Genomic DNA, 26,956 nt, shown 5'->3' with positions numbered 1-26,956 from the left:
TATGTGAAGCACAGGAAAGCTCACTGGTTATTTCTTTGGCCAGCATGCATCACTGTGTTTGACATCATAACGACGAGCGACCTCGTTGGCGACTCAGGGACACAGGCGTGATTTTGCTTTGTCTTTTCAATGCCCCCTCAGCTCCGATTGGTGGTCTCAAATTAGGATCTTTGTAGCGTTTCCTTTTATAGGTCAGCTATCAATTATATGCAATCATAACATTTAACATATACAGTTATAATAATCGCGTGTCCCTGTGTCAGTGACTGTGGATCAACAAATAAATAGCGCACTAGCAACTCAGACAGGGATGCTGAAGCAAACCGTATAGTGATAGCGCAGTAGTGGCCACCAATCAGAGCAGAGGGGCGTGGAAAAGGCAATGCTGAAGCACGCCTATCAAGATCTGAGTCATCAGAATAGCTGCTGTGTGACAAGGTCACAATGACCGCCGAGGTCGTTTTACGGATCGCTGTATCGCTGCTGCGTCATTGAGTAGATCTGCCTGTTTGACAGCTTACTAGTGACCATGTAGCGACGTACCAGCGATCCTTACCAGGTCGTATCGTTGTCGGGATCGCTGGAGCGTCGCTGTGTGTAACGGGACCCTTACTCACCTGCTGGCCTCCATGTACAGGTTGGACCAGGTAAATAACAATCCCCATGCAGGTTCTACTACTGATTGATATGTCCCTCCTCTGACAAGGACATCTCCTAGCACTGACCTACACCTAACTGGAATTGAAATGCCAAACCTCTGCCTATTAACTATGTTCATCACCTCCATATGGATCACCATCCAATCCCTATTATGCTGATATTTTGGATGTTCCCAGAATAGGCTTGTCATGCCAGTGATTTGCATGGTGTGTGCTCCTCCCAGTGTCGGGTCTTCTCACTGAGCTGCCTCGTGCAACACTACCAGCACTGCTACAACCTCCTGTTCCTGGAGATTCCCCACCTGGCTATAGAGTGGCATGGCCAGACTCTGCAGGAATTTAAAATCACTGTACTCTGCAGAGTTTTTTACTTTCCTAACCTATCTCCTGCCAGCAGTGGATACATTAGGCATCTCCTCCCTCCACATCTCACCTGAGCTTAGGTCCTAGCTGCAGTTCATCAATAGTTCCCTGTCAAGGTGTACTATTGATTTGACTCTCCTGTTACCGACCCGGCTTGTTTGCTCGTTTAGTCTGATCTGTCCCCTCCTTACTTCCATATTTTATCCTGTGCTGCCAGCACCTTCCTCAGACTGTCTGACCACATCTTTGCCTTCATCCAACTGTAACTAGCATTTGTGCCTTTGACCCTCCAGTCAGCTGCTTCAGACCCAGGGACTACCCTGGAGTGGCACTTGGTGACTACCCTAATAGCCCAAGCCTATCCTCACCATCAGAAGCTCTAGTGAAGACCAGGTAGTCATTTGGCTACAGCCCTCCAGGATAAGCCCGGACAGTGGCACAATGGTTCCTCACCCATGGTCGTCACAAGACTCATCTACTGACATTGTCAAATTTGGCCTAGCACACAAAACGTCTGTCCTTGATCAGCATAACATATGTAAGTTAGTTAAAAAGCAAAGAAACTTCTTATTTAATTTCTGTATCCAAACTTTAAAATAATTTATTTCTTTAAAAGTAATTAAAGAAATAAGATCCTAAGAGAAAAGAAAATGATAAACCAGAGAGATGATGAATTGAGTAAAAGAAATCCTAACAATAATAAAGAAGAGATTGAGAAACTGTATTTGCATCACTTCCCTTTGGGACTCTCATGTGCTCGATAAATAGATCACATTATAAATTCTGCTCTCCCGACAAACATGATCCCAGCCACAGCCATACACTAAGAATTCATCATATCAGGCCCCTTTTTTCCATTGCTCTATTGTCCAGCATGGACACTCCAAGAGGACTATGTACACAGCTCCTTACACAGCAAAATGCGACGCTCAGTGTGTTCTGACCCCTTTTTATCATGGCTTTTTCTTTAATTTGTCATTGGAACAGACAAACTTATTTTCACTCTACAAAGACATCAATGACACCTGGGTGCCCACGATTTTGTCATTAACTCTCTAATTGTCCTACATACCTTAACACTTTTGGTAAGTACCAACCACTGCATAATGGAAACACCCAAGACCTGTCATTTTGTACATTCTCCAACCCAGTCTTTTGGCCGTCAAGATTTGGGAAAACTCAATCTTTACTCTTGCCCATTGTGCCTGCTTTCAGTGCATTAACTTCAAGAAACAATAGTTCAGTTGCCTCCTAAGATATCTCAATCCCTAACTGATGTCATCAAAGCATTCATGGTTACCTGTCCGTAGTTTTGAGGTTCTAGTTGGTGGGTTCATACCAAGTACAGAACATCTCTAGTTTGAATTATGGGCTAGAACATATTAATTACCGTAGCAACAATGACCATTATGGAACAGGGCTGTTACAACCTCTTACTTTTCATGAAATAAAAGAAATTAGACAAGGATTTATGCAATTTATATTTGACATCATTGAACACATAGTTCTCATTTAGCACAAAAAAATCCAATCTGTTTCACTTAAGAGAGAGGAGGATATATCTCTCCCAATCTTAATATTATGTGATAGGGACAGTCACGTTCTTGAGAGTTTCCATTCTTTCTGTGTAGGTTCAAAAATATTATAGAGCAGAATATGAAATTCTAAATATCTGGGAAAACGCTTCTGGTTGTGTTCACACTCCGATTTGAAGATTTAAGGGAACCAATCGAAGGGGGTGGGCAAATAATTACATTAGGTACAGGTGTAAACTGACAAAGTAGCTGTAATTAATCAAAACTATTGGCAGCCTAAGTATATTAATATTGATAAGATTTGTCAGAAATTGGAAAATTGAATGTTTTATTTTGGTATTAATTTTTACACTGTTTTTCACAAGGTTCACAAGGATAAATCCACTGAGATGATATTATACCCTTCCATGGAGAACTACACGTCTGTTCCTAGAGAATTCCACATTTTGCCCTTTTTCCATAATTCTGACAGATCGCCTCTCATGGTCGGGATCTTCGCGGTGTTCTACTCGCTTGGAATCCTCATGAATGTGCTGATTGTTACTCTGATCTATGTGGATGAGCAGCTGCACAGCCCCATGTATCTGTTCCTCTGTAACCTGTCCTTAGTGGACATGTGTTATACGACAACTATCATCCCGAAACTATTACATATACTTTCATCTGGAAAACACAAGGTGTCCTTCTGCCAATGTTTCACTCATATGTACTTCTTATTCTTGGCTGCTGGGACAGAAAGTCTTCTGCTGTTCACAATGGCCTATGACCGGTATGTCGCCATCTGTAAGCCCCTACATTATCATACTATATTGAGTAAAAAAGTCTGCTTCATCTTCATGGCCGCCATGTGGTTTATTGCATCATTAAACTCATGTTTGGTCACAGTCCCGACCTTGAAGATGTCCTTCTGTCGTTCCACCACAATCCACCATTTCCATTGTGATGCAAAAGCCTTAATGAAGATCTCATGTGCTGGCAAAGAGATAGTTTATCTGGTGATTTATTTTGAGTTATTATTTTTTGGACTTTGTCCATTTTTATGCAGTTTGACATCTTATGCAAAAATATTACAGGTTATATTTCGTATAAAATCCAGGGATAGAAGAACAAAGGCTTTCTCCACCTGCTTGTCCCATCTCATCGTCATCTTGCTCTACTATGGCACAGGAGCATTGGTGTATTTATTGCCAACTACTAGATACTCTGATATTCTGGATCAGGTCTTCACTTTGTTGTTTGCCACAGTCACGCCAACGCTAAACCCACTGATATATGGTCTGCGAAACAGAGATGTGAAGCAGGCGGTGATGAGACTGCTGCAACTAAAGAGACGATCCGCCATAGACTAATGAATTGTATAATGGACAAATCTCCCGTAATCTTGATATTATGTGATAGGGACAGTCACGTTCTTGGTGGGTTCATACTAAGTACAGAACATCTCTAGTTTTAATAGTGGGTCAGAACATTATATAATTTAACAACGATGACCACTATGGGACAGGGCTGTGACAACCTCTTATTCCCTTTCATGAATTATAAAGAAGCAGACAAGGATTTATGTAATTCATATTTGGCATAATTGAACACATAGTTCTCATTAAGAGCAAAAAAATCCAACTGGAATATAAAAGTCTTGTTCCTCTTACCTTTGAACAGGTCATCAAGATTGTAAGATTGGGAACCTGACACCAGACACACAACGATCTGCGGTTTGCATGAAGACATCACCTGTTCAACGTTGTTGAGGATAGTCCCATTCCCTTCTTCATATATATACAGTGGCCTGGAAACGTTTGGGCACCTCTGGTCAAAATTACTCTTTGAAATCCCTCAAACAAAAATTGAAAGACTTTTGCCTGGCTACAAGAAGTATTTACAAGCTGTGAAGAGAGTGCTACAAGGTACTAACCATGCAGGCTGACCAAACTGTTGCATCCGTCCATTTTCCTGTTTGTAATTTTTAAAATGTCAAAAAACTACGACCTTTTTTGCCTAAAATACAAAGCAAATGTGTTATCTGTAACTTTAGGTCTTTTAGAGATCATTTCACCTTCAACTTTCTTAACATTGTCCCTTTTGACGTTTTTGAAAAGTATAGTAGTTAAATCAAGCTATAAAAGTGCACGTCATCTCCACCGGTTGGTAATCTTTATTCATGATGATTGTTTAATTGATTTCTTTTGGCAATGTATATATACCTTCCACATGCAATGTAAAGTAGACATATCCCTGAAGAAGCCACAAATGCTAGTGGCGATACGCGTGGGCTTTGCACCCTCCTAGCTTCTCTCAAGATACTTGGTGTATAGGGTTATATATTACAGGAGCCACAAATCGATATTTTGCTGATTGAAACTAGTGTGGGTTAGTTATTGCCACATCAAGGGCATAACTATGTATCTTACCATTCTTTGGTGTTTTTAATTGTTTTTGTCTGTCTTGTTGTATGTGTTTATGTCAACAAAATTATTTATTTCTTATTTTATTTTGGGTGCTCCCAATTTTTTGGGCATGCACCTTTTTCTTCTCTTTCTTGTTAATGCCTAATAGCATGCCTTTGGAGAACCCCTATCTTTAGTATTGTGTAGTGATGCCCTCTGCCTTCTTCTAAAGTACAGAGAAGACTAGTACGGCACCACGAATGCGCAGCTTCACACCGATCTATCATGCTTGTGCATGCCCTAATCATCTCCCGCCTCAACTACTGCAACATCCTCCTCTGTGGCCTACCTTCTAACACTCTCGCACCTCTCCAGTCCGTCCTTAACTCTGCTGCCCGACTAATTAATCTCTCTCCTCGCTACACTCCTGCTTCCCCTCTTTGCAAATCCCTTCACTGGCTCCCAATTTCCCAGCGTATCCAGTTTAAACGACTAACACTGACCCACAAAGCCATCCATAACCTTTCTCTTCCGTATAATTCCAAACTAATCTCTCAATATCTTCCTTCACGTAATTTCCGGTCCTCCCAAGACTTCCTTCTTTCCTTCACACTTATTCGCTCCTCACCCTATTGCCTCCAAGACTTCTCCCGAATTTCCTCCATCATCTGAAACTCTGTGCCCCAACATGTCCGGTTATCCACTACATTTGGATCCTTCAAACAGAACCTGAAAACCCATCTCTTCAAAAAAGCATAATGACCACACAGCCACCTCAACACCTTCGGAGCTACTGGAACCCTTGACCCACTGTCTCCTTCCCCATAATCCTGTAGAATGTAAGCCCGCAAGGGCAGGGTCCTCTCCCTTCTGTATCAGTCTGTCATTGTTAGTTTTGTTTACTGTGAGTGATATTTGTATTTTGATGTATCCCCGTGTCATGTACAGCACCATGGAACCAATGGTGCTATATAAATAAATAATAATAATAAATCGTGGGCATTTCACACCTCTGATGCCGCTTTCTGTAGTGACAGCGGCATACAGAAACATTGCGCAGGGATGTGATAACGTTGTCCTGATGGTCTCCATGGAGACCCCTGGCACCAAGATGGCCGTGGGGTCCTTCCGAGTCCTGTAGGTAAGGTGTCTTGTGAGCATGCCTCCTTCCCTGCCTGTCAGATCCTGATTTGATACTATGCAGTGCAGAGTGTCAGATCAGCGATCTGCTGTAAAATAGCAATGTCCCATACTGGGATAATGTAATAAAGTTAACAAAAAATATTATAATGTATAAAAATATTTTTTTTTTAAATCCCCAAATAAAGAAAAAAAATAAAATATTTTACCAATAAATACATTTATGTAAATAAAAAAACAATAAAAGTATAAAACTGTCCCACTAGTTAACCCCTTCAGTGAACACCGCAAAAAAAATAAATAAAAAACTAGGCAAGAAACAATGCTTTATCATCATACCACCGAACAAAAAGTGCAATAAAACGCAATAAAAAAGACAGATGTAAATAAAAATGGTACTGCTGAAAACATCATCTTGTCCCACAAACGACAAGCCACCATAAAGCTCAATCAGCAGAAAAATAAAAAAGTTATAACTATCAGAATAAAGTGATGCAAAAATAATTATTTTTTCTATAAAATAATTTTTATTGTGTAAAAGCGCCAAAGCATAAAAAAAATAAATGAGGTATCGCTGTAATCGTACTGTCCCAAAGAATATTACCAATTTTACCACACGTGGAACGGTATTAAAAAAAAAGAAATTACTGAATTTCTGTTGTTTGTTAATTCTGTTTCCCAACAATCAGAAAGAAGGATTTTTTTTTAAAAAAATGTCATGTGCCCGAAAATGGTACCAATAGAAACTTCAGCTTATCCCGCAAAAAACAAGCCCTCCCATGACTCTGTCAGCCGAAATATGAAAAAGTTATAGCTCTCAAAATATGGTGATACAAAAACTAGTTTTCACAATAAAAAGTGTATTTTAGTGTGACAGAAGCCAAACATAAAAACCCAATATGAATCTGGTATCGCTGTAATCGCACCGACCCGAAGAATAAAGTCGCCTAATTACTTATACTGCACAAGGAACAGCATAAAAAATAAATAAAACCAATTCTTCACCTGCTGTTGATTTTTTCATTCTGCCTCCCAAAGCTCACAGTAAGGCTTGGCACACATTTATCTTGCGCTCTACGCTGAGCGCTTACAGCGGGGTTCTTGTGTAAATCTCTGAAATACATAATTCAGACAGACGGCTGAAAATTCCCTATAATGAGGCAGATGGAGGCACTGTGGATACCATCTGACCTGTGATCCGTCGGTGTCCGTCTTTTTAGGATTGCATAAAAGTGCCGTCGGCCACAGTTTTGTACTCTTCTGAAAAGAAGGAAACCGCAGAACAGAGGCCAGATGGAGTCCAGAGTAACTCTGCTGCCTCATATTAGAGTGAATGGATCCATCGGGGGTTTCATCTGAATCACGTCACTCAGAGATTTAGATGGAAACCTCAAAGTAAGTGGTGAGCATAGAGCACCGGATAACTGTGATCCCAAACATTATGTAAAATGTTTCCAATAAAAGCTTCCACTCAATCCACAAAAAAAGCAAACCCCACTCAGATCTGTCATCTGTTAACGGAAATATAGGGGACTTCCACGTTACTGGTAGAACAAAGGGTCTGGAAAAGCGAAATGGCTCCTCACCTGCCAAAAGAAATTCAGCAAATTCTCCACTCCCAAATCCAAATGCCCCCTTCCCGTCTGAGCCCCAGTGTGTCTAAACCACATTTAGCACCCACATGTTTGACATTTCTGTAGTGATGAGAGCCTGCCTAACTTACAGGTGTGTGTCTCCAGAAGCATGAGCTGGGCATAATGTGTGTCACTACAACACACTGGTCACTACAACGGCAGTTTGCAATTTTCACTTAGCAGCATCCACTGCTGCCTGTTTCTGGAAAACACCCAGGGAGTCAAAATCGCCACTACATCTGTAGATAAATTCCCGAAGGGTTATAATTTCCAAAATGGGGTCACTTGAGGGGAATTCTGCTTTTCTAGCACTTAGGGGCTCTTTATATGGAATCCACAATCTAGGAAAATCTGCGTTCCAGGAGGCAAATAGTGCTCTGTCCCTTCCGAGGCACTCCGTATGGCAAAGTAGTACTGTACAGCCACATACGGAGTATTTTCTACATTCAGCAGAAATCTTGGGACAAATTCTGCTGCTATTTTTACCCATTTCCCAGTGGGAAAATGTAAAACTTAGGGGCTAACACTTAATCTTGGTGGTAAAACTGTAAATTATTTTTTCTTCACTGCCCAAGTTTGTGGCACACCTGTGGTGTCAATATAATCACTGCACCCCTAGATGAATTCACTGAGAGGTTTAGTTGGTAAAATTGGGTCCCTTTTAGAGGGTTTTGCTGTTCTGGCACCTCAGGGGCTCTATCAATGTAACATGGCACCCTCAAACAAGTGCACCAAAATCTGCACTGTAATATGATGCTACCTCCTTTCTGAGTTTTGCACTGTGCCTCAAAAGTCGTTTTCACTCATACCGTGTTTCCCCGAAAGTAAGACCCTGTCTTACATTAATTTTACCCCAAAAAGTCCCACCCTGTCTTACTTTCGGGGGAGGTCTTACATTAGCCGAAAAAAAATGACAATTTCTTTTTAACCAATAAATTAACATTTATTAACATGCTGTTATACCCCATAACAGTGCCGTATCCCACTGCACACAGCCCCACACCCCATAACAGTGCCGTATCCCACTGCACACAGCCCCACACCCCATAACAGTGCCGTATCCCACTGCACACAGCCCCACACCCCATAACAGTGCCGTATCCCACTGCACACAGCCCCACACCCCATAACAGTGCCGTATCCCACTGCACACAGCCCCATACCCTATACAGTACATGTTTCCCTACTTGGTTTTTAAATGCTGGACGTTTTCCTCTGCGGTGCGGCTGTGGGTGCGGAAGGCCTGTGCTGCAGGGAACGCTGTGCCAATCAGCAGGGAAACAGCGGTGACGTGGGGCTGGGGCGGCCAATTACAGCCCGAGCTGCTGGACCAATCAGTGCTCGAGCCGGGGGCCGGCGGTGACGTGGGGAACAGGGGCGGCCAATGAGCTGTTGAGCTGGGCGGATTGCGGGGTTAACACGGCGAGTTAACCCCATGAACGCTGGACCCGCCCAGCTGCACCTGAGGACACCTCTGGAGCCTGGGGACCCAATGGGGGACAGCGGCGGCCCAAAGGTAAGGGCCTTACATTTCACAGCGGCCCCCAACCCTGCCTTACATTCGGGGGAGGCCTTACATTGAAGGACCCCCCCGTAACCCCCACCCTGTCTTACTTTCGGGGGGGTCCTACTTTCGGGGAAACACGGTATATAGGGTATCAGTTAACTCAGGAGAAATTGCACAACTAACTTTTGGATCCATTTTCTCCCTTTGCCCTTGTGAAAATACAAAATTTGCAGCTAAAAGATTTTTGTGGGAAAAATTTGATTTTTTCACGGCTTAACGTTATAAACGTCTATGAAGCACCTGGGGGTTGAAGGTGTTCAGTACACATCTAGGTAAGGCCCCAAAGGGGTCTAGTTTCCAAAATTGTGTCAATTATGGTGGTTTACACTGTTTGGGCACATCAGGGGCTCGCCAAACACGACATGGCAACCAATAATTATTCCATCAAATTTTGTATTCAAAAAGTCAAATGGCGTTCCCTCCCTTCCAAGTCCTGCTGTGCGCCCAAACAATAGTATTCAACCACATAAGGGGTATCGGTGTACTCATGAGAAATTGCACAGCATATTGTATGGAGCAATTTCTCCTTTTATCCTTATGAAAAAGCAAAATATGGAGCTAAAAAAGATTTATCTGGGAAAAATGTGATTTTTTTATTTCCATGGCTCTATGTTATAAACTCCTGTGAAGCACCTGGGGTTCCAGGTGTTCAATACACATCTACATATGTTCCATAAGGGGTCTAGTTTCCAGAATGATGTCACTTGTGGTGGGTTTCCACTGTTCAGGCACATCAGGGTGTTGTGAGCTCATTTTCGGGTTTGCCTCTGGCTTCTGGTGAGGGTTATGGAGCTGGCTGTGCTGACAGAGGAGTAGTGAGTTCTCTATCTGGACTCCCTCTGTTGGTGAAGGGAGGTAATGAAGCTGATCTAAATGGCAGAGACCAGCCACCTGAGGAAGAGGACTGTGATTGGACATCAGGAATTTCTGATTGGATTTAGGGCAGCCGACGCGCTAGTTTCTTGCTGGTGATTTCGCCTGACCTGTGGCTTCTGGTTTCCAGTTTGGTTCCTGCCTTCTTAAAGCTAAGTTTTCTCTGCTATTGTTCATATGAGTTTTCGTCTGGTTTACTTAGTTTTTGTGTTCAGCCAGCCCTGGCTGGGACTGGGCTGAATCCCCATTTTGTCTCTGATCAGTTGATCTCTTTTGCTCTGTCTTCAGAATATACCTGAGTGCTGATATAGGGAATTGAAGTCTAGCGACTTCAGGGCCTTTTTCTATCAGACGTGTTGGACATTTTTTGGCAGGGTTTTTTGTGTGATTGCAGACAGCAGCTTTTCTTTCCTGTCTTTTCTAGTTAGTGAGGGCCCCATCGTTTGCTCAGCCTATCTTTCTATCTGTGTTTGTGTTTTCATCTTGTTTCACCGACAATACATGTTGGGGGCTGTCTATTGCTTTGGGGTCTGTTCTGGGGCAGTTTAGATTTTCCCTTTCTTTCTTTAGGCTTATTTAGTTCTCCGGCCATGACGAGGCGTCTAGGACCACCGTAGGCACGCTCCACGGCTACTGCTAGTTGTGTGTATAGGATCAGGGGTCTGCAATCCGCTAGTTACCAACCTCTCCGGTTTTCTGGGCTTAGCTATCTTTTTGTTTTTTCCTCCTCGGTGACTCATTCATAACATCAGGGGCTCTCCAAACACGACATGGCGTCCGCTAATTATTCCAGCATATTTTACATTAAAAAAGTCAAATGGCGCTCCTTCCCTTCCGAGCCCTGCCATGTGCCCAAACACTTCTTTCCCTCCACATGTTGGGTATCTGCGCACACATGAGAAATTGCACAACAAATTATATAGAGCAATTTCTCCTGTTACCTTATGAAAAGCCAAAATATGGAGCTAAAAAAGATTTATTGGGGAAAAATGTGATTTTTTTATTTTCACGGCTTAACGTTATAAACGTCCATGAAGCACCTGAGGGTTCAAGGTGCTCAATACACATCTAGATAAGTTCCATAAGGGGTCTTGTTTCCAAAATGATGTCACTTGTTGGGGGTTTCTTCTGTTTAGGCACATCAGGGGCTTTCCAAACATGTCATGGCGTTCGCTAATTATGCCAGCAAATTTTACATTCAAAAATTGAAATGGCGCTCCTTCCCTTCCAAGCTCTGTCGTGCGATCAAACAGTAGATTTCCCCACATATGGGGTATCGGCATGCTTATTAAGAAATTGCACAACAAAATGTATGATTCATTTTCTCTTGTTACCCTTGCTAAAGTAAAAAAAATTCCGTCTAAAAGAAAATTTTTGTGAAAGGAGAGTAAATGTTTATTTTTTTCTTCCACATTTCAAAAATTCCTGTGAGGCACCTGAAGGGTTAATAAACTTCTTGAATGTGGTTTTGAACATCTTGAGGGGTGCAGTTTTTAGAATGGTGTCATTTTTCGGTATTTTCTGTCATATCGACCCCTCAAAGTGACTTCAAATGTGAAGCGGTCCCTAAAAAAATGTTTTTGCAAATTTTGCTGTAACAATGAGAAAACGCTGCTCAACTTTTAACCCTTATAACTTCCTAACAAAGAAAAAAATAATGTTTCCAAAATTGTGCTGATGTAAAGTAGACATGTGGTAAATGTTATTTATTAACTATTTTGTGCGATATGACTCTCTGATTTAAGGGCATAAAAATTAAAAGTTTGAAAATTTCAAAATTTTAAAAATTTTCACCAAATTTCCATTTTTTTCACAAATAAAACAAGTCATATCATAGAAATTTTACTGCTATCATAAAGTACAATATGTCACGAGAAAACATTCTCAGAATCACCAGGATCCATTGAAGCGTTCCAGATTTATTACCTCATGGTGGTGGTGAGAAATGTAAAAATTGGCCCGGTCAGGAAGGTGAAAACAGGCTTCAGGGTGATGGGGTTAAGACACATAAAAGATGCTGTTTTTACACCGACTAACCTCATCCCTCCATGTACTCTGTAGACGGTCGTTCATTTGAATGGCTGAGTACAATTGATGACAACTTCCCTTAGCTAAATAAGTAGGTTATTGGGGGCCGGGGGCTATAACAGCTGACACCCACCATGTATAGCGAGCGCAGCTGCTGATCCTGAGTGCTCTCCATAAACCTCCATCCCTCATAGCACATATATTTATGATTTATGGTCACTGGGTGGAAAGCCGGTAACTAAAGGGATGCAGACATTGCAGTGACAATTGGGTCACCCCGGGGAATGGGGGGGAGACAAAAATCCTTTAGATCTATGTGAAAAGGTCTGGCCATTATGATACTTGGGGGCTCTGTTGGAGATTTCTCATTGGGGTCCACAAGCTTCAAATTGTGCTATTGACCCACAGTGAAACATTCCTCATTCTATGAAGCAGATACAAGCAAATAAAAGTCAGTCCCTTAGACATTGAATGGATAGGCAGATCGGACGCTCAACAATTCCACTTAAAATGTTCTATTGATGGCAGGAATAGCAAAATTCTTACCACCATAACAATAAAAACCCTAAAGAATGCCACTTTTAGTCAATGGAGTCCACTATATAAGGGATCCAACACAACGTCTCGGCTCACATTACGAATATCATCATTATTTGTGTGAGCTTGGATTGCCTTGCACACTTCCAAAAACATACTGAAAAGTGATTTAGACTTCAGATTGCGAGCGGCGACCGTCGCTGAACAGTGCCGCAGAATGTTTCACATACAGCAAAACATTTTTCAATTTTTTAGGAGAAAATGTGACAATATTTTTCACATATTTCAGATGAGAGATCATTTTTTTGTATCCTTCCAGGATAAAGATATTGTACGATGGATAACTACAAGTCTGTTCTTAGAGAATTCCACATTCTGCCCTTTTCCTATGAGGCTGGCAGTTCTCTGCTCGTGTTCGGGATCTTCGCGGTGTTCTACTCGCTTGGAATCCTAATGAATGTGCTGATTGTTACTCTGATCTATGTGGATGAGCAGCTGCACAGCCCCATGTATCCGTTCCTCTGTAACCTGTCCTTAGTGGACATGTGTTATATGACAACTATCATCCCGAAACTATTACATATACTTTCATCTGGAAATTACAAACTGTCTTTCCAACAATGCTTCATCCAGATGCACTTTTTCTTTCTGGCTGGTGAGACAGAAGATCTTCTGCCATTCACAACGTCCTATGATCGGTACGTTGCAATCTGTAAGCTCCTACATTATCACGCCACTAAGTAAAGAAATCTGCTTTATCTTCATGGCCGGCATGTCGTTTTGTGGACTGTTAACCTCACGTTTGATCACAGTCTCGACTTTGAACATGTCCTTCTGTCATTCCACCACAATCCACCATTTCTATTGCAATATGAGAGCTCTAATGAAGATCTCATTGGCCGGCAAAGAGACACTTTATATAGTGATTTATCTTCAGTTATTTCTTTTTGGACTTTGTCAATTTTTTTCAGTTTGACAACTTATGCAAAAATATTACAGGTTATATTTTGCTTAAAGTCCAAAGGAAAGAGGACAAAGGCTTTCTCCACCTGCTCATCCCATCTCATCTTCATCATCCTCAACTACGGCACAGGAGCATCAATGTATTTATTGTAAACTACTAGATACTCTGACATTCTGGATCAGGTTTTTACCTTGTTATTTTCAACAGGCATGATAAAGCTAAATCCACTGATATATGGTCTGAGGAATAAAGATGACAAGCAGTAGGTGATGAGATTACTACCAACAAAGTAAGCAAAGTATATTACTGTCAACCTCTTAAGCCCCTGTTGCTTTTAGGTTCAATAATTGGTGCTGACTAATGCCTCAAAATCATTCTTTACATTGGACCATTAGACCTTGCTTCCTTCTACTATGGCCGTCTCCCTTTGTATCAGTTCCACACTGGGGTACCCTGGCAGCAAAACAAATATCCTTGATATCATAACTCAGGGAATTTTAAGCCTAGCTCAGTCAGCCTTGAGTTGCTTGAGTATTCAGTAAAGAATAGCAACTTTCTACCAAGTGCATTTGTAGGTGTTAGTCCTGTCTGCTTTAAAGCATTTTATTTCTACAACTATCTAAGCCCATTCAGTCCTCTTGCTATTGCTCTCTGAACTCTGTTGAACAAGTTGCAAACTCCTTTTTTGCTATGAAAGTATTTGGTTGCATATACGTCTCTGCTAATATTGTGGTTAACCATAAATCTGGTGCAAGTTCCTGATTGCATTTATACGTCTCTATTAATCATGTGGTTAACCACATGCCTTCTGCAAGTTCCTGATTGCATATATGTCACTCAAATATTACTGTGGTTAACCGTATTCCTGCTACAAGATACCACATTGTATATACACCGAAGAGCAAAAGGGTAACTTTGAACTTTTGACTTTCATGTTCCATATCTCATTATCCACTTCTGCTTTGAACTTGAGACTAATATCATTTTATAAACATTTTATAGACAATCATATTGGCTATCTCATACTTAAATTTGACTTGCAGCATATGACTAGTTATGCAGATTCTTGGCAAGTCACTGCATTGTTACTGTTTTGCTCCTAAATTTTCATTCTTATTATTTTGTTTGTATTTTGTAAATCCACCTTGGGCCTTCAACATTACCTATCCCTCCTGTCATGTTATTGTATTGTTACTGTTTTGCTTCTGGTGGTGGAAAAATATTTTTCTTCCTGAGTATTACAAAATATAACCTGTTCTCACATTCTCTAATAGCTCAGTGTGTTATTAGGTTGATTCCCAAGTGAAATGTCACTGATTCGAATCAAGTTGAAGTGTACCTACAATAAAAATAACAGACCTCTACATTCTTTGTAGGTGGGAAAACTTGCGAAATCGTGAGTGTATCAAATACTTATTTTCTCCACTGTACATTGTGACTCATTCAGGTTGTGTAGCAGTGGGAAAGAATACGATTTCTACTTTTCTCCAACAGGCTTTTGGCTGAGGAATATTGCACCGACTTGTATCATTTGGCTACTGACTCTCAATTTAATGACTCAATCTACCATTACTGTATTCGCAAGGGAATCTCCGACTCTGAGAAAAAGTTAAACGTACAATGTCCTCATCCTACTTCTCTGGAGTCTCTATGATTTTAGCAATCCGTTTGGACCAATGGTTGCAGGAACAAAGACAAGAACGCTCCTCGATTCCTGCTACATCTCCTAGGGCTGTAGCATTCACTTCTCCCATCTGAGAAACATATGCAAATAGGGTTACCCTGTCCAATTACCGTAAGAGGGTCAAGAGAAGAGAGCTGGGTCTGTGCGCTTACTGAGCAGACTGTAGACACCTGAAATAGGCTAGCCTAAATAGTCGGCACCTTAAATCTTTAGCTCCCACGTGGGTTTGGGAAAGTCCATTTTTGGCGCTGAGGGTCCCTCCCTTTCAGTCTAAAACAAAAATATGACTTCCCGTATTTCTAACTTATGAGAAAATCCTATTTTACCTTTTTGCACTTGAAAATGTATCGGTTATGTCCTAAATGATTGAAATTGTACAGATCAATTTACAAGACATAGTTAAGCGGTCATATCAGCAATCTGTTACCACCTGACAGGTGTTCTGAGAAATGCCTCTTATTTGACAGCATCCATCGCGCTAACTTTTGATTAGCCAGTGTGGCGTGATATCACATGTCCATGAGTTCAAACTGTAGTAGTTCCAAAATGTGAAAAAATAAATAAATAAATAAAACATGTAATTTCTAATGTGGTTTTCTGGCCATAATCAACATTTTTCATGAAGAAAAAAATGCATGACAAAAAGCTTTGAAAGACACACTAACTTATCCTTCTGATTATACATCCCTTGTGACTCAGGTATGTATTGTACTTCAGAATTATGTAAAAATTATCTCTGCACAAACCTGAAAAATGTGTTTTGCATATATGAAGTCAATTTTTGGGGGCTATATTCTTTCAATCAAAGTTTTCCTTAATCTCGACTGACTGGCAGCACTGGGTACTGGCCGGTGGCAGCATTTGCAATGGACTGGCCGGTGGCAGCATTTACAATTAACTGACCGGTGGCAGTGTTTACAATGGACTGACTGATGACACCATTTACAATGTATTGGCCAGTGGCACCATTTACAATGGACTGGCCGGTGGCAGTGCTTACAATGGACTGGGAGGTGGCACTGTTTACAATCGACTGGCAGGTGGCAGCATTTAGAATGGACTAGCAGGTGGCACTGTTTATAATGGACTGGCAGGTGGCACTGTTTACAATGGACTGGACAGTGGCAGCGTTTACAATGGACTGACTGATGACAGCATTTACAATGGATTGGCCAGTGGCAGTGCTTACAATGGACTGGGAGGTGGCACTGTTTACAATCGACTGGCAGGTGGCAGCATTTAGAATGGACTAGCAGGTGGCACTGTTTATAATGGACTGGCAGGTGGCACTGTTTACAATGGACTGGACAGTGGAAGCGTTTACAATGGACTGACTGATGACAGCATTTACAATGGATTGGCCGGTGGCACCATTTACAATGGACTGGCTGGTGGCAGTGTTTACAATGGACTGGCCAGTGGCAGAGTTTACAATGGACCGGCCAGTGGCACCATTTACAATGGACTGGCCGGTGGCAGTGGTTACAATGGACTGGCAGGTGGCAGCATTTACAATGGACTGGCCAGTGGCAGTGTTTATAATGGACTGGGAGGTGGCACTGTTTACAATCGACTGGCAGGTGGCAGCATTTAGAATGGACTAGCAGGTGGCACTGTTTATAATGGACTGGCAGGTGGCACTGTTTACAATGGACTGGACAGTGGAAGCGTTTACAATGGACTGACTGATGACAGCATTTACAATGGATTGGCCGGTGGCACCATTTACAATGGACTGGCTGGTGGCAGTGTTTACAATGGACTGGCCAGTGGCAGAGTTTACAATGGACCGGCCAGTGGCACCATTTACAATGGACTGGCCGGTGGCAGTGGTTACAATGGACTGGCAGGTGGCAGCGTTTACAATGGACTGGCTGGTGGCATCATTTATAATGGACTGGCAGGTGGCAGTGTTTACAAAGGATTGGCAGGTAGCAGTGCTTACAATGGACTGGCAGGTGGCAGCATTTACAATGGACTGGCCGGTGGCAGTGTTTACATTGGACTGACTGGTGGCAGCATTTACAATGGACTGGCCAATGGCACCATTTACAATGGACTGGCCGGTGGCAGTGGTTACAATGGACTGGCAAGTGGCAACATTTACAATGGACTGGCTGGTGGCAGTGTTTACAATGGATTGGCAGGTAGCAGCGTTTACAATGGACTGGCCAGTTGCATCATTTACAATGGACTGGCAGGTGGCAGCGTTAACAATGGACTGGTCGGCGGCAGCTTTTACAATGAACTGGCAGGTGGTAGTGTTTACGATTAACTGAGCAGTTGCAGCATTTACAATTGAATGACTGGTGGCTGCAGTGAGTTGATATGACCATGATCAGGGACCAACTGGAGGCAATGGAATCACTTATACATACAGCATGTAAATGCAGCTCTCCGGTTTAATGCATATATATATCTGGTGGTCACATAAATTACCTCCATTTTCTTACACCACTAAAAAAAAAGATGTATGAAAGAGGATGACCAGAGAGTTATCAGGCAGAAACAGTGATCCAGGGATGTGCTATGACTCATCAGTCATCTAGGAGCTTCTCTACTGGCTCTCATACATCAGTGGTCTACCCTTTGTCATGAAGTGACTTGCTCTGTGTGACGCGACCAGCCGGTCGGTAACTAAAACAACAAGACAAACAGGGGGACACCGGGGACACAATTACAACGGTGGGCCCTACAATAGGGAACGTGGACACCTCCTGCACTCTCCTGAGGCTGTGTCCCTGAACACTCCTCACGTTCCCTATACAGGTTCTTTCAACCTGTCGCCGACCAGGATACCTAAGTCCCTCACTAGCCCTGCATCTATCCCTTACTAGGGAACTGGCTAGTGCGGACACTGGTCCCACCGCTCTACTAATATAACACCAGGGAAAATAGCAAACAGGGGAAAAAAAACAACTTAGCTTTCTCTGTTGCCAATGCTCCTGAGGCAACAGAGTATGGCACCCAGACACAGCTTCAGCTGAAACACCAAGGCTGTCAGATGAGCTGCACAGCACTGCTCCTAAGTAGCACCTCTCTTGGTTAGGAAATGACCAGTATCACCAACAGTGATCCAGAGCACCTTACACCCTTTTATAGGAAGGAGGGGAGGGTTAACACCTGCTGGCTAATTTAAACGTGTAGTAACCCCAGTGGCCACCGGGGGCAAAAACCCATTAGCAGAGCAACCAAGGCTGTAATAACACCGGCGGCCACCGGGGGCAAAAACTAACATTAGGCCAGAGGCATGAAGGAAAAAAAAGGTGATATATGAGCCCGGATCTGCCACAGATCCAAACATGCATCGTGACAGTACCCCCCTTTCAATGAGGGGCCTCTGGACCCTCAACACCACACCTCACCGGAAAACCACCCACAGTGAGGACACCCAGATCCCTCAGAGTTCACTTCAGCAACTACCCGACTCTCAGGTTTATTGCAAACGTGGGCAGATGGAAGTGGCAATGTATGCTCCGGAGGCACCACAAATCTCCAGAGCGCCGACCTGGGAAACGAGTTGTGTATGGGCATATTTGGGGGTAACTCCAGCTGGTCTCCGGCCCGAGAATGGCCGACACCCGATACAGCCTGATCAGCTGAGAACTCCAGACCCCGCAACACACTTCCACTGGATGCTTTTGGTGGCCAACCATACATGCTTGTTCACACACATGTCCGGCCCTGAACATTTATTGCCACACACACGTTTGCCACAAGATGGTGAACTCTTTACGGAACTGACAACAGAGGCGTCCCCCTGTGTCACCACTCTCACACCCCTGTAATTCACAGAGGAAACCACCACCCTCCTCCGACCCCTCCTCCTACGAGGCCTCCGCCTCTAAAGGTTGGCTAATGGCGAGGGTTGAGACTTGCCCCTACTCCCCGACAGCACCTCTGCTGCCCCCACTTGAGAAGGGGACGGTTGTAGAAAGACAGCAGAGACAGTAGTCCCCAGACAGCAGCCCTCACATGACTGATCCCAGCTGACTACTTCCCTAGACCGCCAATCTATGACCGGGTTGTGTTTCTCCAACCAAGGGAGGCCTAAAACGAAAGGTGATGGCATTTCCCCCAAGACGTAGCACGACAGGAACTCTACATGAGTTCCTATATGCAGATGTATATTTTCTATGACTTAGGTCAACTTCCCCTGGCTCAGTGGGACAGAGTCAATGGCCTGGACGCTTAGAGGTTTGGCCAGCATCCTACACTTCAGACCATGAGTCTGGACAAAGTGAGCATCCACCAGACTGACTCCTGCTCCACTGTCCACAAGCACCGGTATGCCCTCAGGTACCCTGCCAACCACCACTTCTGCTGACATAGTACACTAAGAGGGCAAAATGGAGGAAATATACACTCGCTGGTCGTCTCCCTCCACACGACCAGGGGAACGCGGCTTCTTAGCTGGTACAGATGATTTGGCGTGCGTTGAGCAGGCTTTGAGAAAATGATCAGTCTACCCACAGTAAAAGCATGCCTCCACCACTCCACGAACCGTAGGTGACACTGTTTGGAAACTAGCTCCTCCTACTCGCATGGGTTCGTCCGAAGGTTTGGCACGCACTGGACAGGCCCCTATAAAATGGCCAGTCTGTGCACAGTAAAAGCATGCCCCCACACCACGGCGAACCACAGGCAACCCCTTTTTAGCATCAACTACTCCGAGCGGCGTGGGTTCCTCCTATAGGGAGCACATATGGTGTATGTCTCTCCCTGAGGCGTCTATCCTCCCGGATGGCAAGGGACATGGCGGCCTCCAGTGACCTGGGGGTGGCGTACTGCACCAGAGTATCCTGCAACTTTGGAGACAGACCCTGCACAAAATGACTCCTAAGTGCAGGGTCATTCCACTGCGTGTCAGTGGCCCACCTCCTAAACTCTGAGCAGTACTCCTCAGCAGGCCGGCCTCCCTGCTTGATCTTACGGAGTCGGGTTTCCGCCAGGGAGACGCCATCAGGATCTCCATACACCAGCGCCAATGCCGCAAAAAACTTGTCCACTGATCGTAAGGATGGTGAATCGACCGGCAGGGAGAAGGTCCAAGATTGGGGATCACCCTTCAGAAGGGACATAATGATTCCCACCCGTTGTTCCTCACTCCCTGATGAACGAAGGTGGAGCCTGAAGTATAACTTGCAGGCCTCCTGAAAAACCAAGAAGTTATCTCTCCCTCCAGAAAACCTGTCAGGGAGAGATATCTTGGGTTTTGGTTGAGCCTGCTAATGAACCAAGCCCCCAAAGCCCACCAACAGCTGCAGTTGCTGCACCACCTCACCACACAGCACCCTAAGCTCATCAGTGAGGGGCTGAAGCAGTTGGGCAGAGACCTGTATATGGGTCATGGCTCACCAGAAATAATAGGTAGGGTTGGTGTTATGAATGGGTCACCGAGGAGGATGGCAGGAACAGGCTAAGCCACCAGTAAACCAGTGAGGTTGGTAACAGAGCGGATTGCCATCCCCTGATCCTATCAACACAACTAGCAGCAGCCGTGGAGCATTCCTACGAAGCCCTAGATGCCTCGGCACAGCCGGAGAACTAACTAAGCCTAAAGCCAGAAAGGTGAAATCTAAACTGCCCCGGAGCAGATCCCCAAAGGAATAGATAGCCCCCAAACATATATTGTCAGTGAGACAAGATGAAACACAAACACAGGCAGAAAAATAGACTGAGCAAATGGTGGGGCCCAAGCTGTCTAGACAGGACAGGACAGATACTGTCTGCAATCATGCAAAAATCCTGAAAAATCCAACACATCTAATATACAAAAAAAACCTCAGGCCACTTGACCTCACCCCCACTATATCAGCACTCTGGTCTGAACTGGAAGCAAAGTAAAAAGATACCAATATAACAGGGGACTGAACAAACTGACACAAGCTGTAACATATGGAGTGGGGCCCAGCGCTGCCCCCGGCAGGGAGTACGCTGAACCCTAGCAGCAAAGCAGAAAGCAAACAAAGGTGCAACCAAATTAGATGCAAAGGATTAGCAAAAGAATCACTTAACTGAACCATGCTGATCAGGCAGGAGACAGAAGAACTCCAAATGCACAAGGAGGAAATCACCAGCAACCACCAAGGGCAGCCTGCTCAATTATATGCTCCCAGCCAGTAATCTCAGGTTCCCAATTATCGTTGTTAGGTGGAAAACTTCCATCAACCTGGCCGGCTCCACTACTCCCAGTAACCACCAGAGGGAGCAGAGGGGGCTCCGGCTCAGAAGTCCAAGCAAGGGAATTCACAACAGTACCCCACCTTGAGGAGGGGTCACCAAATCCTTATCCATGCCACCAGGCCGATCAGAATGGGCCCAATGAAAGGCACGAATCAATCTCTTGGCATGGATGTCAGAAGCAGAGACCCAAGAATTATCCTCCTGGCCATAACCTTTCCACTTGACCAAGTACTGAAGTCTCCGTCTAGCCAGACGAGAATCCAAAATCTTCTCTACTTCATACTCCAACCAGTACAGGGTCAGGGGGCGCCACAATGGGAACTACTGGCTTCACAAATCTTTTCAACAAAGATTTATGAAAAATGTTATGAATTTTAAACGTAACTGGAAGAGCCAAATGGAAAGAAAAGAAGTTAAGGATTTCCAAAATCTTATAAGGTCCAATAAACCTTTAGTTGAATTTTGGAGAAGCAACCTTCATGGGAATATTTTTTGAGGACAACCAAACCATATCACCCACTTTAAATCGGGGACCAATGTTCCTATGCCGGTTGGAAAATTGTTGGGCCTTTTCCTGAGAGTGGGACAACTTATCCACTACTTGGTCCCAAATCTGCTGCATTCTCTCTACCACAGAATCCACACTTGGGCAGGCAGAAGCTTCCACCTGCCCCGCAGAAAATCGAGGATGAAACCCAAAATTGCAAAAGAAAGGAGACATCAAATTGGCAGAACTAGCCCTATTGTTTAGCGCAAATTCGGTCAAGGGCAAGAATGAAACCCAATCATCCTGTTCAGCAGATATGAAACATCTCAAATAGGACTCCAAAGTCTGATTTTTCTCTCAGTCTGCCCATTGGTCTGAGGATGAAAATGGAGAAGAGAAGGACAACTGAATTCCCAGTCTGGAACAAAAAGCTCTCCAAAATCTGGAAACAAACTGGACTCCTCTGTCCGACACAATGTTCGCAGGAATCCCGTGCAGATGAACCACTTGTAAAAACAAGGGCACCAACTCAGAAGAAGATGGCAACTTTGGGAGTGGTACAAGATGGACCATCTTAGAAAATCTATCACAGATCACCCAAATCACAGTCATTCTCTGAGAGACAGGGAGATCAGAGATAAAATCCATTGAGATATGGGTCCATAGACTCCTTGGCACTGGCAGGGGCATCAACAAACCACTAGCACAAGAGCAGGGTTTGGACCGAGAACAAGTCCCACAGGACTGCACAAAATTTGTGACATCACGAGATAAAGCAGGCCACCAAAAAGACAGACTCACCAAATCTCTGGTACCAAAAATACCTGGATGACCAGCCAAAGCAGAGCAATGAATTTCAGACATCACTCTTTTCCTCCACTGGTCAGGGACATACAATTTTCCCATAGGGCATCATTCAGGTTTGTCCTCCTGAAATTCCTCCAGGGCACGGCTCAAATCGGGAGAAATGGCGGAAAGAACTACACCCTCATTTAGAATGGTAGTAGGCTTAGTCACATCAAGAGAATCCGCAAAGAAACTCCAAGAAAGGACGTCCACCTTAACATTCTTAGTGCCCGGAAGAAAAGAGACCACAAAATTAAAACGCGTGAAAAACAAGGCCCACCTAGCCTGTCTAGGATTCAGGCGCTTGGCTGATTCAAGATAAATCAAATTCTTGTGATTGGTGAGGACCACAACTTGATGTCTGGCTCCCTCCAGCCAATGTCTCCACTCTTCAAATGCCCACTTCATGGCCAACAATTCCCGATTCCCCACGTCATAGTTACGTTCAGATGGAGAAAATTTTCGAGAAAAGAAGGCATAGGGATTCATCTTGGAGGTTACCGGATCTCTTTGAGACAAAACGGCTCCTGCACCAATCTCAGAAGGATCTATCTCCACCTGAAATGAGAGTGAAACATCAGGTTGCCATAGAACTGGAGCAGAAGTGAATCTCTGCTTAAGCTCCTGAAATGCCGAGACTGCCACTGGAGACCAATTCACCACATCAGCGCCCTTTTTGGTCAAATCCGTCAGAGGTTTAACAATACCAGAAAAAATTACTTATAAATTTATGGTAGAAATTAGCAAAACCCAAAAACTTCTGAAGAGCCTTCAGGGAAGTGGGGTGAACCCAATCATAAATGGCCTGTACCTTGGCCGGGTCCAATTCAACAGTAGACGGGACAAAATGAATCCCAAAAACAAAATCCTCTGTACACCAAAGAGACATTTTGATCCCTTAACATACAGAGTATTTTCCCTCAAAATCCGGAACACAGTCCGGACATGTTCCACATGAGAATCCCAATCAATGGAAAAAATCAAAATATCATCATTCCATTTAGTAAGGACCGCCCACTTCAGGAACTTCTGGCAATATAACTCCGCAGCATCCTGAACCTGGTTCAGTGCCAATAATGTTTTCTCAGCTTGATCAATAACATTAGGTTCATCATACAACAATCCCAGGACCTGAAAAAACGTAACTACATTAGCCAGAATAGGATCTCCAGGTGTCAGAGAAAAAGCCCAATCCTGGGGATCGCCGCGCAGCAGGGAGATGACAATTTTAACTTGCTGCACTGAGCTCCCGATGAATTAGGTTTCAAAACAAGAAATAGTTTACAGTTGTTTTTGAAATTCAAAAATTTTGACCGATCCCCCGAAAACACATCAGGAGTAGGGATCTTTGGCTCTACAGCAGATGATTGAGATGATAGGCAGAAATTCCCCGAACTTCATCAGCATGCTGCTCAACACGATCGGACAGTTGCTTAGTCTCCATTAAAGAAAAAATCCTCCTACAGCCCCAGAGAAAAAGAGGAAAAAATATATAAAAAATTCTGACACTTTTTTTTTTTTTTTTTTTTTTACAATTCTTTCCTTCTTTTGAGTACCCTAGAGTCTACAGCTTAGGCTGGTGATTCTGTTATGAATGGGTCACCGAGGAGGATGTCAGGAACAGGCTAAGCCACCAGGAAACCAATGGGGTTGGTAACTGAGCAGATTGCAGACCCCTGATCCTATCAACACAACTAGCAGTAGCCGTGGAGCGTTCCTATGAAGTCCTAGATGCCTCGGCACAGCCGGAGAACTAACTAAGCCTAAAGCCAGAAAGGTGAAATTCAAACTTCCCCGGAGCAGATCCCCAAAAGGAATAGATAGCCCCCAAACATATATTGTCAGTGAGACAAGATGAAACACAAACACAGGCAGAAAAATAGACTGAGCAAATGGTGGGGCCCAAGCTGTCTAGACAGGACAGGACAGAAAAGATGCTGTCTGCAAAAACCCTGAAAAATCCAACATATCAGATATACAAAAAACCTGAGGCCACACGACCTCACCCCCACTATATCAGCACTCTGGTCGGGACTGGAAGCAAAGCAAAAAGATACCAGTATAACAAGGGACTGAACAAACTGACACAAGCTGTAACATATGGAGTGGGGCCTAGCACTGCCCCCGGCAGGGAGTACGCTGAACCCTAGCAGCAAAGCAGAAAGAAAACAAAGGTACAACCAAAAAAGATGCAAAGGATTAGCAAAAGAATCACTTAACTGAACCATGCAGATCAGGCAGGAGACAGAAGAACTTCAAATGCACAAGGAGGAAATCACCAGCAACCACCAAGGGCAGCCTGCTCAATTATATGCTCCCAGCCAGTAATTCCAGGTTCCCAATTATCGTAATCAGGTGGGAAACTTCCATCAACCTGGCCGGCTCCACTACTCCCAGTAACCACCAGAGGGAGCAGAGGGAGCTCCGGCTCAGAAGTCCAAGCAAGGGAATTCACAACAAGTTGGTGATAATGTCACGAAGTGACTTGCCCTGTGTGACGCGACCTGCCCATCAGTAACTAATACAACAAGACAAACAGGGGGACACCGGGGACACAATTACAACGGTGGGCACTACAATAGGGAACGGGGACATGGACACCTCCTGCACTCTCCTGAGGCTGTGTCCCTGAACACTCCTCACATTCCCTATGCAGGTTCTTTCAATCTGTCGCCGACCAGGATACCTAAGTCCCTCACTAGCCCTGCATCTATCCCTTACTAGGAAACTGGCTGGTGCGGACACTGGTCCCACCGCTATACTAATATAACACCAGGGAAAATAACAAACAGGGATAAACAAACAACTTAGCTTTCTCTGTTGCCAAAGCTCCTGAGGCAACAGAGTACGGCACCCGGACACAGCTTCAGCTGAAACATCAAGGCTGTCAGATGAGCTGCACAGCACTGCTCCTAAGTAGCACCTCTCTCCTCCAAGGTTGGTTAGGAAATGACCAGTATCACCAACAGTGATCCAGAGCACCTGACACCCTTTTATAGGAAGGAGGGGAGGGTTAACACCTGCTGGCTAATTTAAACGTGTAGTAACCCCAGCGGCCACTGGGGGCAAAAACCCATTAGCAGAGCAACCAAGGCTGTAATAACACCAGCGGCCACCGGGGGCAAAAACTAACATTAGGCCAGAGGGGTACAAAGTGTGTTGGATCTTGTCACCATGACCAGAATATGGGCAGATGGCTAAGTATGGTGGCTGCCGCATAAGAAAGGCGATGAGCTCCCTCAGGGGCAGATAGCAATAAGCTGGTGATATTAAATGATCTGGGGTTGAAGCCCTTTGAGAAAGGTGATGGACATCACTGTGCTGACAGTCACACCCTGACAGGATGCAAAAGTCTTCTTGATATTGTGTTCTGCCTGGCAGTGAAGAACAGTGTGCATCTGGCTAGATTATGGGAGGCCTAGGGACACAAGAAAGCTCACTGGTTATTTCTGCGGTCCACCAGGGGATTCATTAACTCTCCAGTTGATCAGTCCGAAACTGGCAACATCAGTGTCATTACTGCTAACTAATCTGATATTATGGATCAGATCTTCTCCGCATTATATAAAACAGGCACTGGAATATGAAAACCACTGATTTAAAGTCTTTTGCACAACAGTCTGCGCAAACTGATGAACTGACCGTCCCTGTATAGATGATTGCTACATTCTCTCCGTCCTGAATTTACTAATTCTCGACCTTTCACATTGACTGTGGCTACATTATGGTTTTTCTGAATTAAGACTGCAGGCAAAAGATAAAATATCACCCAAAGTGAGCCTCCCGGAAACAGACCCCACACCCATTTACTGACTTCACAGATCCCATAGTTACTCATCTGTTGGCCTCCATATACCGGTTGGGCCAGGTAAATACCAATCCCCACATAGGCTCTACTGCTGATTAATATGTTCCTCCTTTGCAAAAGACAACTCATAGCACTGACCTTATTAATAATAATAATAAAATGATTTCTATAGCGCCGACATATTCCGCAGCACTTTACATTTCAGAGGGGATTTGTATAGACAATAGACATTACAGCATAACAATAATCACATAGATTATA

General features: G+C 43.9%; 1 protein-coding gene and 1 pseudogene across 1 annotated transcript; both read left to right on the top strand.

Moving 5' to 3' along the window:
• Positions 1–2,964: 2,964 nt before the first annotated feature.
• On the top strand, positions 2,965–3,906 carry LOC141069306 (olfactory receptor-like protein DTMT). Its single transcript, XM_073558756.1, has one exon. It carries the CDS (start codon positions 2,965–2,967, stop codon positions 3,904–3,906), a length of 942 nt encoding a protein of 313 aa, XP_073414857.1.
• Positions 3,907–13,056: 9,150 nt separating this feature from the next.
• Positions 13,057–13,977, top strand: LOC141069256 (olfactory receptor 5AR1-like; annotated as a pseudogene).
• Positions 13,978–26,956: the final 12,979 nt, after the last annotated feature.

Source organism: Dendrobates tinctorius, unplaced genomic scaffold, assembly GCF_039654945.1.
Source record: "Dendrobates tinctorius isolate UK_male_01 unplaced genomic scaffold, ASM3965494v1 ptg000257l, whole genome shotgun sequence".
Lineage (NCBI taxonomy): Eukaryota > Metazoa > Chordata > Amphibia > Anura > Dendrobatidae > Dendrobates > Dendrobates tinctorius.
Note: the sequence above shows the minus strand (reverse complement) of the source record. Positions and strands in the feature narration are given on the sequence as shown.

Excerpts from the sequence above, each read along its gene's own strand:
- LOC141069306 (XM_073558756.1), top strand. The coding sequence starts at position 2,965 with ATGGAGAACTACACGTCTGTTCCTAGAGAATTCCACATTTTGCCCTTT.